Source organism: Halyomorpha halys, unplaced genomic scaffold, assembly GCF_000696795.3.
Source record: "Halyomorpha halys isolate HHAL.00 unplaced genomic scaffold, Hhal_1.1 Scaffold1004.1, whole genome shotgun sequence".
Taxonomy (NCBI): Eukaryota; Metazoa; Arthropoda; class Insecta; order Hemiptera; family Pentatomidae; genus Halyomorpha; species Halyomorpha halys.
This window is the reverse complement of record NW_027107054.1, coordinates 205,670-217,411: the sequence shown is the minus strand read 5'-3', so window position 1 is coordinate 217,411 and position 11,742 is coordinate 205,670. Positions and strand designations below refer to the sequence as shown.

The 11,742-nt window shown below is 42.7% G+C and overlaps 1 protein-coding gene across 1 annotated transcript in view; it reads left to right on the top strand.

Moving 5' to 3' along the window:
- Window positions 1–4,980: 4,980 nt before the first annotated feature.
- Window positions 4,981–11,742, top strand: part of LOC106687741 (opioid-binding protein/cell adhesion molecule homolog) — a gene marked incomplete at its 5' end in the record, with an annotated part of 72,117 nt that continues 65,355 nt past the window's right edge. The window contains 1 exon segment of the mRNA XM_014431778.3: window positions 4,981–5,155. Coding sequence (XP_014287264.3) covers window positions 4,981–5,155 — 175 coding nt within the window.

Genomic DNA, 11,742 nt, shown 5'->3' with positions numbered 1-11,742 from the left:
AACTCCTCATGTAAATAAACCTCAATAATGTCTATAGCATCACAGAGATAATAAACCAGTATCTTTCTAGTAAGCGTACTGTTTAATTCTGTTCCCTCTCCTTTGTCTTTAAGCATTTCAGTCCAAGTACTCATAATTGGTGCCGAGACACGGATACTAATTGCATATTTTTTACTGAATGACGATTTTTTTTTTCTTTTTCTAAATCTAAATCTTTTTTATAAAAACTTCACTGATTAATTTTTTTTTTAACTGTTCTCTCACCCGAGATTTTTTTTCTTTTTTTCATCCGACTTTCTCATCTTTTAATTCACTTAAATTGTCATTTTTTTTTACTGACCAATGGTTAATGGTGATGTTCAACATTGAGGCAGCCAGTTCTACAAATCCCGGTGGCGCAACTGGCTCCTGGTGTTCCTGCGGCCCCGGTTGTCCCGGCAGTCCCGACGGCGGTTCCAACGCAACCCCCGCTACCAGAGACCACTCTCGCGGCTGCTCACGCCAATATGTTGGCTAAAATAAAAGTGAGAGCAGTAACCTCTCAGGATATTAGAAAAGCCATCTCAGACTTGGAGCGGTTCTCAGGCGAAATCGGTGAGTTAAATCACTTTATTAAAGGTGGAGATCGCATCATGGAGAGGTTGGCAGCCAAGGTCTCAGAAGAGTTGCTGGATAAGAACGACGCGATTTCCCTCAAGCCAGCACTCATATGCCGGATCAAGCGAAGTGTTTTGAACCACATTCAGGCAGACGAGGAAACAGCATGGCCAGTGGTGAAGGAAAGATTAAAGAAGGCCTATGGACGAGGCAGATGGTCCCCGGAGGAAGACATTTTCTAAATGCTGCGGGAGAGGAGAAAGCACGGGCAGTCTAACGGACAGTACGCAGCCACACTGTTGGGACAGTTTAATCTGACATGCTGTGAGTTGGAAGATGAATTTCATCGACTCCATAATGAAGATGCAACTAGCTAAGGAGAGAAATAAAAGGGAAGGTTTACCACGGGACCGCACTTTCGTGGAATGTGCTCAAGATATGATCGACGCGAGCGCTAGAGAGGAGGATGCAAGGATGGATGTCGATGATGGAGGATGGAACAGAGTACCATACCACCGCACAAGGAATCCACCAAAACCATGGAAGAGAAGAGAACCCAGAGATAGTGGTAAAGACTGTGTCACGGGTAGTGAACGGCGGCCGAACCAGGGCAGAATACGCAACGGAGGAGGGAAAGAAGACAGGAAGTGCCATGGGTGCGGAAAAGTAGGACACCTGGTGGCCCATTGCCCCCGCACTAGGTGCTGAATGCGGCAATGAAGGCCACATAGCACGACAGTGCCCTTATATGTACAAAAGGGCAGAGACGGGACCAGGGGAACTGATGGAAATAAATTTCCATCGGATACGGCGGAAAAGACGAGAGGACTATAGACCTAGTGAGTCCTCTAGTGAAACCTCAGGAACAGAGGGGGAAGGAAGAGGAGGACGGAGCAATAAACCGCCAAGCAGTAGATGGCGCCGAGTAAGAGAGAAGGAGATCAAGGTAAGAGAGTTGAGGTGGGTGCTAGGAGAGGGGCGACCGCACATTAGAGATTTTTAACATCAAAGGAGAGATCAGCGGTCTGCCTATCATCAAGGTGAGCGGCGTGAGATCCCTCGTGGACACGGGGAGCTCCCAACCCATCCTGTGCCGGGAGGCGCTGAGGATGCTGAGCGGCGGTGAGGGGAAACTCCAGATGGATGTTCAGGCATGTCATTGTCAATTAATTACCCTGGGTGGGCCCTGTAGAGTAGAAGGGGAGGCGGACATTGATTTACGGGAATGGGGGATCGGAGAAGGGGTATTGAGGGTTCATATCGCGGAGAAAATGCCCCATGAATATCAGGATATTATAGGTTGCGATCTATTAGGAATGGCAAGTGCGGGGATTAGGAAAAATGGCCTAGTCATAGTACTGGTGGCGTACAATCTACTTGAGATAGAGAAGTTCATTTCCACTCTATTCTCACAAGAGTTATTTTTTTAGTAAGCTCACCCTAGATGATGGCCTATCTCCTCTCCCTTTTTCCAGCAATCTTAGTCCGTCCGCTTCATCTCGGCAACTAAGATTGTAACCTAATCCTTAATGGTTACACTGGTCCGTCCGCTTCATCTCGGCAACTAAGATTGTAACCTAATCCTTAATGATTACACTGCTCCGTCCGCTTCATCTCGGCAACTAAGATTGTAACCTAATCCTTAATGTTTACACTGGTCCGTCCGCTTCATCTCGGCAACTAAGATTGTAACCTAATCCTTAATGATTACACTGCTCCGTCCGCTTCATCTCGGCAACTGGTAAGCTGGCTCCTATCTTGACAGTTCTTCTCCGTCCGCTTCATCTCGGCAACTAGAACTGTTACTCTACCTCAGACTCTCTCACCTAGACCACCTCTACCTGAGTCAGTGTGTCCAGGGCTCATCCCCTGGCACGGTCTACCTTTCTTACCTAATAATGATTACGCCTTGTCGTGGGCCTTCTGTAAAGTGATATCAGGCTGGAGAACCGCCTAGGACCAGACAACCCTAACACTTACAATTCTCAACCGCAGTCTGTTCTACATTATGACCCTATTATCTCCAGGTATATTATATTATCTCCACAAAACTGTTTTCTCATCGTAGGGCATGACTATGGAAACAATAAAGTTGTGAAACGTCTCCAAAAATAATTTGTATAATTGACTGATCCTTAAGACCCTCCACAAAATATATGTATACCTACAACAGTTAAGGAAAAAGTTATATATATGGCAAGTAGTGTATAGGGTAAGTACTACTATCAAACAATCATTGTAATACCAGCTGATAACCCATTAAGAAGCTAAAATACAAGACCGTATTATTGAATCATTCAGTGTTCACTTTGTTGCTATTTCTTTCTTATTGCTACTTTCTTAAGTATTTTAACTTATAGATATACATATATAACTTAAGTATCGGAGAAGTGTTAAAAAAGAAAAGAATGATCAAGATCTGACAAGCTTGGACTGCTTTAAAATACTGGTATTATTGTGTTCGGTACATCTCTTTATATACATTCAATCAGCTGTTCTTCTCAGTCAGCTGACTCATACCGTAACTTACATATTATATCATGGTAATGATCATATTTGTGTATTCAATAAACTTTTGAACACAATACATGAGGAGCAATGAATAATTAGCAAATTGTAAACACCCATATCGAGTCAAATCATTATAATTTAAAATTATCCCCTTAAAACTATTCTTCTTTATCCTATTGGCTATTAATTTACTATATTGTAATTAAAAATGGTATTTTAAATGAATATTGTATATGTCAATACATTTGTGATTGAAAAGCATTGGGTGCTCTTCGACCATCCAGGCCCAATTGACAATTATATTATATTGCTCCTCGTTTTCTACCGGGGTCAGTGGCAATATATTATACTATGGGTCAATATACTATAGTAGCTGGCATCAATCATTTTGTACACGCCACCAGCTTCCTGACCAACAAATAATTTGATTCATTATAGTTAAGTATTTCTAGTTAATTTTCAAGTTCAATCCTATTAAGACTACAACCCGCAGAGAGAAGTAGCCATACAATCTATCACTCTCAGGGTAAGTGACTAATGTACCTAATACGAACAAAGCGAGTGCCTCTTTGATCGCGACCAGCGGAGCTAATAATCATGGAATTAAGACGAGCTGGCCTTCTCTTCAAAGCTACCCGGTCGGATTCAGAGCTCCACTGAATCTCAATGTCTTCTTTGGGGATTGCTACGTATTCTATGGTACTGTAATAGTTCAAAAGGAGGCTTATAGTGGTAACTTGGAAACTTAAATAGGGGTTTGCCTTGTAAAGACATTTCCAGAGTTAATACTGCACTAATTATCACTACCTTCATAAATCGGTTTTAACTGTGATATATAAACATATAACTTTTTTTTTGTATCATTAATAATTTTCATAGCAGATATAGGTACAAACTGCTCTGAATAAATAATAATCATAAGAATAAATGAAAATTATTTATAATACAAAAAAAATGTTAAAATTTTAATTAAATTAAAACTGTTATAATTTAAATTCTATAATAAGTATATCTATGCAGGAGGTGTGGAATTTCAAAACCAGTCACTTCTATTTTCCACATTTTATTCATTTTTCTTGCTGTAACTAGCTTTCCCCTTAGATAATTATGGGGTGAAATGAATTTTTCTAAAAGGACTGAGGTAACAGGTAATTTTGCCTTTAACTAGTCGCATTGTACAGTGGGACGAAACTGCGTTTTTCTGTGCATTACCATTAAAAAAAAAAAAAAGAAAAGCTTGTCGTTATAAAACTGTTGGAATTAAAAATAAAGGACACTTTTCCAATCCCACCAAATGCACAGCATAACCTATTTTGGATTTAATCGTGTTTTTGGATTCATTAACGGCAAGTAACCTCGTTTTCCCCAGGATTTTTTCCTCACAATATTATTGTACAGGACCCACTTTTCATTGCATTGCGTTTCAGGAGGGAATCGCAAATGGACATGTGGTCCAATAAATTCTTTTCCGTCAAATTGTGAGGAACCCATACAGCACTTCGAGAAGCATATCCTGCAGCCCCCAAATGATTTGAGACACATATATGAGATACGTTAAGCGTTTCAGCGATATCCCTTGTCGTAGAGTGAGGGTTGTCTGTGACCAATGCTTGAATTTGGTCATCATCAACAGTTGAAGGACGATCCGAGCGCTTCGCATCTTCCAAGTCAAAATTTCCTATTTGAACCGAGCAAACCACTTACGGACGGTGCTTTTTCCTAAGGCATCATCGCCATACATGATGCAAATTTTGCTAATCAGCTTTGCAGCGGATTTTCTATTACAATTTTACAACTAATACAATTTTCAATTTTTTAATTTTATCCATCTAAAGTATAAAATAGTATAACCTTGTTTGTTGATGATTACAGGTTCGATGGTTTACGGACTCAATGAGGCTTGAAAACACTGAAAAAATAAGGATGGAAAACAGAGGAAGCCGACACTCTTTAATAATTCGTGACGTCGAGGAGAAAGACTTTACCAACTATTCTTGTGAAGCGGATAACAGTCAGGGAAAGACGAAAGAGCACGTCATACTATCTGGTGAGCTTTCTCTAACTATCTCTAATATCCAATTTTGCCAACACCTTCTTAAGTTCTTCTTTCTCACTAGCCTAGAATGAGGGTTTTTCAAGGATTTATAACAAGAGCATTGCATTGGCATTGACACAGATACATTCGCAAGTATAATATCCTTGTATATTTACGTTTAAAAAAAAAAACCTGATTATCTAGATTCGAACATCATTTTTAATCAATTAATACCTAAAAACGAGTGAAAATTATCAATATTTACATTTATGAATTGAAGAATTTGTACTATGGTCCAAATTGACCAGCTATCCATACCAAATCTCTATAAATAATTTTGAGTCCTTCAAACAGCAGTAAAAACTAACTATTAAACGTTTATCTGATTAAGGCATCATTAGAACTAAAACCGTAATCCCATCAGACAATTATTTCACCTCATTTATTTATTACATTACATGAAAACTGTTTATAGTTACTAGTCAAAATTGATGAGTCAGTCAAGTAGAGTTAGGTTACAGAAAAAAAGGCGTCTGTTTCAAAATGTAAAAAAAAATTAACTTTACATTTGGAACTCCTTATCTTTAAAACTGCCCGAAACGCTAAAAAAAAGCCAAATAAAACATGTTAACATATTTCAGCTAATTTTAATTTTCTGGTGTTGAATTAGGTTTCAAGTGTAGGTAGTTAAAATAAATGAAGTTCCGAATATTAAGTTAATTTTTTAAGCATTTTGCTACAACAACAATTTATATATACATAAGTTAAGTTTGGACAAGGCCTGTATACAACACTAATCCTAACTCCCCGTGTAAATAAACCCCAATAATGTCTATAAGAAGCCTCATAGAGATAATAAAGCAGTATCTTTCGAGTAAGCGTGCGGTTTAATTCTGTTCCTTCTTTTCCTTTTTCTTCAAGCCTTTCAATCCAAGTGCTCGTAAGTGGTGCCGAAACCTGGATACTGATTGAATATTTTTTTTTAAATCTAAATCTTTTTCATTAAAACTTCTCCGACTATATATATATTTTTTTTTTGAACTGTTCTCTCATGCAGGATTTTATTTTATTTTTATTTTTTCCTTCGGCTTTCTTATCTTTTTACTGACCAAGAGAGTTAATAATGCTGTTCCTGCGGCCCCGGCTGTCCCGGTAGTCCCGGGGGTGGTTCCAGCGCTACCCCCACTACCAGAGACCAATCTCGCGGCTGCTCACGCCAATATGTTGGCTAAAATGAAAGTGAGAGGAGTAACCTCTCAGGATATTAGAAAAGCCATCTCAAACTTGGAGCGGTTCTCAGGCAAAATAGGTGGGTTAAATCACTTTATTAAAGGTGGAGATCGCATTTTAGAGAGGCTGGTAGCCAAGGTCTCAGAGGAGTTGCTGGACAAGAGCGTCGCGAATTCCCTCAAGGCAGCATTCATATGCCGGGTCAAGCGAAGTGTTTTAAACCATATTCAGGCAGCCGAGGAAACAGCATGGCCAGTAGTGAAGGAAAGATTAAAGAAGGCTTATGGAGTAGGCAGATGGTCCCCAGAGGAAGACATTTTCTACATGCTAAGGGAGAGGAGAAAGCATGGGCAGTCTAACGGACAGTACGCAGCCACGGTGTTAGGACAGTTTAATCTGACCACGGAAATGATGAGAGAGACTCTTGGAGCGGATGTTGTCAGTTGGAAGATGAATTTTATCGAATCCATAATGAAGGTGCTACTAGCTAAGGAGACGAATAAAAGAGAAGGTTTACCACGGTACCGCACTTTCTTGGAATGTGCTCAAGAAATGATCGACGCGAGCGCTAGAGAGGAGGATGCAAGGATGGATATCGATGATGGAGGATGGAACAGAGTACCGTACCACCGCACAAGGAATCTATCAATACCATGGAAGAGAAGAGAACCCAGGGATTGTGGTAAAGATCGAGGCACGGGTAGAGAAAGGCGGCCGAACCAGGGCAGAATTCGCAATGGAGGAGGCATAGAAGACAGGAAGTGCCATGGGTGCGGAAAATTAGGAGACCTGGTGGCCCAATGCCCCCGCACTAGGTGCTTTGAGTGCGGGAATGAAGACCAAATAGCACAACAGTGCCCGCGGATACGGTGGAAAAGACGGGAGGACTATAGACCTAGTGAAACCTCTGAAGCATTAGAAGCCTTAGGAACAGAGGGGGAAGGAAGAGGAGGACGGAGCAATAAACCGCTAAGCAGTAGATGGCGCCGAGTAAGTGCGGGAAGGAGATCAAGGCAAGAGAGTTGAGGTGGGTGCCAGGAGAGGGGCGACCGCACATTAGAGGTTTTCAATATCGAAGGAGAGATCAGCGGTCTGCCTTTCATCTAGGTGAGCGGTGTTAGATGCCTCGTGGACACTGGGAACTCCCGCATCATTCTGTGCCGGGAGGCGCTGAGGAAGCTGACCGGCGGTGAGAGGAAACTAAGGTGGATGTTCAGGTATGCCATTGTCAATTAATCACACTGGGTGGGCCCTGTAGAGTAGAAGGGGAGGCGGACATTGATTTACGGGAATGGGGGATCGAAGAAGGGGTATTGAGGGTTCATATCGTGGAGAAAATGCCCCGTGAATATCAGGCTATTATAGGTTGCCATCTATTGGGAAAGGCAAGTGCGGGGATTAGGAATAACAAGGGCCTGTGGACGATTCGGTTGGTGAAGAGGAGATATCGGTGTCACGAGCTTCCAATGGGAGAAGCCAAACGGATAGGTAGGATCCAAGGAGGGGGGAGAAATTGGAGACATGAAATAAAGGACAAATATGATATCTTCTTCAAGGAGGGAGAGTTGCTGGGGACGACTGAACAAACAAGCACCAAATGCCCCTGAAACATGATAAAATTACTTACGTAAAAGAGAGGAGGTATCCACATGCGCTAAGACAGCATTCCCGGACTTTGAACGTACATTTATCATCACTATGGACGCAAGTGAGTACGCGTTGGGGGCGGTACTGTCGCAGGATTGTGAGGGTGGAGAGCGACCGGTGGTGTACGCTAGTAGGCGATTAGCAGATGCACAGACAAGGTACAGCGAACTTGAGCGAGAACTGTTAGGTATTGTGTGGGCGGTAGAACATTTTCGCCCCTATGTTTTCGGGAGGAAATTCCGGGTACATACAGATCACAGACCGCTTCAATGGGTTGGGAAGCTTAAAGAGTCCTCAGCTAGGGTCACCAGAAGGAAGGAACTGCTCAACCAGTACAACATCGTAATCCAATACAAACCAGGAAAAGAAAATGTAGTCGCTGACTGGTTATCCCGCGCGATCACCGTAAATGCAATAGACGAGGAACAACCACAGACGCCAGGAGAGGCGAGACAGTTTTTGCGAGAATGGACGCCAGGGGAAGAAGAAACGCAAAGCACGACGGGGATTGTGTGGTAACGACCATGAGCCATCGTCCGAGAACGAAAGCTCCACTGAGGGAAGACAAACGGAGATGGAATAGCTAGAGGAGGTGGTGAACGATAAATCACACCAAATAATTTGGAAGCCAAGAACTTCCGGATCTTGAAAGAACTTCGCTAAATATAAGTCCTCGATCACCACTATTTGGTCGGCACCGGGTGTCAGGAATGATGAGATCTGCCGAGCGCTGAAAGATGCATCCAAACCGGGGGGACACATACCATCTATACGTCGGGAATAGAGTGGTTTGTGTGAAGATAAAATGCCTCTGGAGATTGGAGAAAATCGTTCGTTGCCTAATAATGGTGGAAACCGTTCAGGACAGAGATCAACAGAGGGAGGTCACCTTGGCATACCACCATGGGAAGACCAATCACCGAGGCTTGAATGAGACCTACCAAGCCCTGCGACGGAAATATTTCGGGTGGAATATGCGGAAAACGATTCAGGAGATAATCGGTAACTGTGAGGTGTGCCTCAGCACCAAATAGGACCGACACCCACCCAAGGCGACGCAAGAGGAGACACCGACGGCGAACACACCGTTAGTAGAATTACAAATTGACACTTTCACCTGGAGGGGCTACAAGTGGGTTACAGTGATTGACCTGTTTAGCAAAGTGGCCATGGCACATCAGATTCGAGAAAGATCGGCCGAGGCGGTATTGGGAGCGCTGCGTTTATGATTCCAGTTCTATGGAGTACCGGAAAGGATATCGTCTGATGCGGGACGGGAGTTCGATAACGCCAATGTCAGAGAAGAAATGAAGGCTTTGGAGGTAAGGTGGCATCTAAACACCCCAGGACACCCTGAGAGCTGGGGGGGGGGGGTATAGAGAGGCTCCACGGTACGTTAAGCGATCACTTGCGGATGTACCAGATAGATAAGGGCCTGGAACTAGACAAGGCTATGATAAGAACTATAGCAGCCTATAACCACTCCGTGCATACGGTAACGATATTCGCTCCATTCAAAGTTCTGTTCGGACTTACAGGGCGCAAACGTGATTATAGAAACACGGTGAGTGATCGACCGAGAGGAGATCGTCGGTAACGGGATGGCACTGAGAAAAACGTGGGACAAGGTGAGGGAGAGAATCGAAAAGGAAAAAGCCAAACGCGTGGCTCGACATAACGAGGGTGTACGTGACATTGTGGGGAAAATTAGTATAGGGACAGTGGTTTACCGTAGAGTGAGCTCTAACAGGGGTAAAGAGCCGCAAAGGTATGAGGGCCCATTCAGGGTGATTATAATTAGAGAGCATAATATAGTAACAATAGAGAGTATTAATGAACCAAAAAAACGAAGGACGGTCCACATAGAACAACTCAAGTTCCCCATAATGAATAATCAATAGGATCTGGAGTTTTCTCATCTATGTAAAAGTTTTTTTTTTTTTTTTCTGCATACAAACTTTTATCGTTAGTGTTTCTAAGTTTTCAGGTAAGAAGAACGGAGTGACAAGTTTTAATAGTTTTTAAATTGTTCAAGTGTTAATTTTAGTTGATGAAAAGTGTATTTTTTTTTTAGTTTTCGTTTTTTGTGTATAGATTAGTTTGTCTTTAGTTTTTTTTTTGTGTGTTTTGTTTTGTTATCTTTTTGGAGTTTATGTGTTCATGTTCATAAACTGGTAGGGGGGATTTATCGTTGGACAAGGTCTGTATACAACACTAATCCTAACTCCTCATGTAAATAAACCTCAATAATGTCTATTAGAAGCATCATAGAGATAATAAAGCAGTATCTTTCGAATAAGCGTGCGGTTTAATTCTGTTCCTAGATAGATGTGACTCTGGCCCAATCCTTAAACGGTCTTAGTCGTGTGGGGGCCACCTTCTGAGGCCTCAGATGAAACAATGCCCATATACAAAGCAGTGGTCGTGGGTATTCTGAAGTATGTCTCCCCCGCCTGGAACCAGAATCTATCGCGACAATCCAACGGACGGCTTTGCTTGGAATCACCAAGGCATACCATAGTGTCCCCCACTTTTTCCCACATTTTCCCACTCTTCGGTCACGGATAGAAGCAAAGTGGGTCGTCCCAGACTAATGACAATCTCACGGGATATGAGGGTTTTCGGGCCAAGCCTCATGGCCGCGGGATGGATATCGCCCCCACATGCCCTAGTTGTGATGATCCAGAGACTGCCGAGCACATCATCATAAACTGTAACGCCTTTTATGCACGACGAGCCAGATTGCTGAGGGGAACCTCCCTCAGATAACAACTCTTCTCAGCTAGTAAGCAAAGAAAACTGATGAAACCTATATATGAATGATTAAAATTGTAAATTGATTTATTAGCAGTATTTTGATTATGGATATGTAACATCGAACTGCTGCTGCACACTTGTATTGCTTATAAGGCAAGGGAAGGTGGGTAATAAGTAATGTAAAAGTGTGTCCTTTGTCTAAAATGATTTTTATTCAGTAGGGCCATTTTTTTTTTTTTTTTTTATCCCCCTCCCTTGGCATCTCTGGAATACGGAGTGCGGGAGCAGTGGGGTAGTGCGCTGGGGTTTGCGCATGCCACTACTCCCTAGGATCACCAATTTTTCCTTTTTTATTCTTTTATTAATTATTCAATTAATTTTTATTTATTTATTTTTTTTTATTTTATTTTTTTTTTACTGTGGTGCAGCCTAGTGCCACGTCTGATGGAGCTGCACCTTGTCCACTGCATCCCTCTGGGTGCCTCCTGCAGTTACCAGGCTGGTCCAGCCCTCCTGGTCTCAATCCCGATCAGCTTCCTCATCTTCTCCTCATCTTCTGGTGGCTCGCCGATGTTGTGCGGTCAAGTCCTTCCCATCGTGTAATGAGTGGAGCCCACCACCTCCTTCCAACCGTAAATGAACTCCTTGGAGAAGGGATAATTCTCTTCCTCTATCAAACTGGGAAGGTCCGACTCGGCGAGGGCGTAAATCTCGGTCTTTCTTGACAGCCTGGCTCGATGTCCTTCCATGGCAGAGCAATTTATTATTACGTGTTCTGCTGTTTCAGGAACTCCGCACGTTGGGCACCGGGGGTCAATGTTCTTTCCAAAGCTATGCAGCTTTCCCTGAAACCCCCCGTGTCCTGTTAGGATCTGTGAGACCCAATAGTCTGGGAGGACCCATTTAGCCTTCAATCTAGAAAAGACGGTAGGGAAGAATTTTCTCAAAGTAGCGCCCTTCTGGCT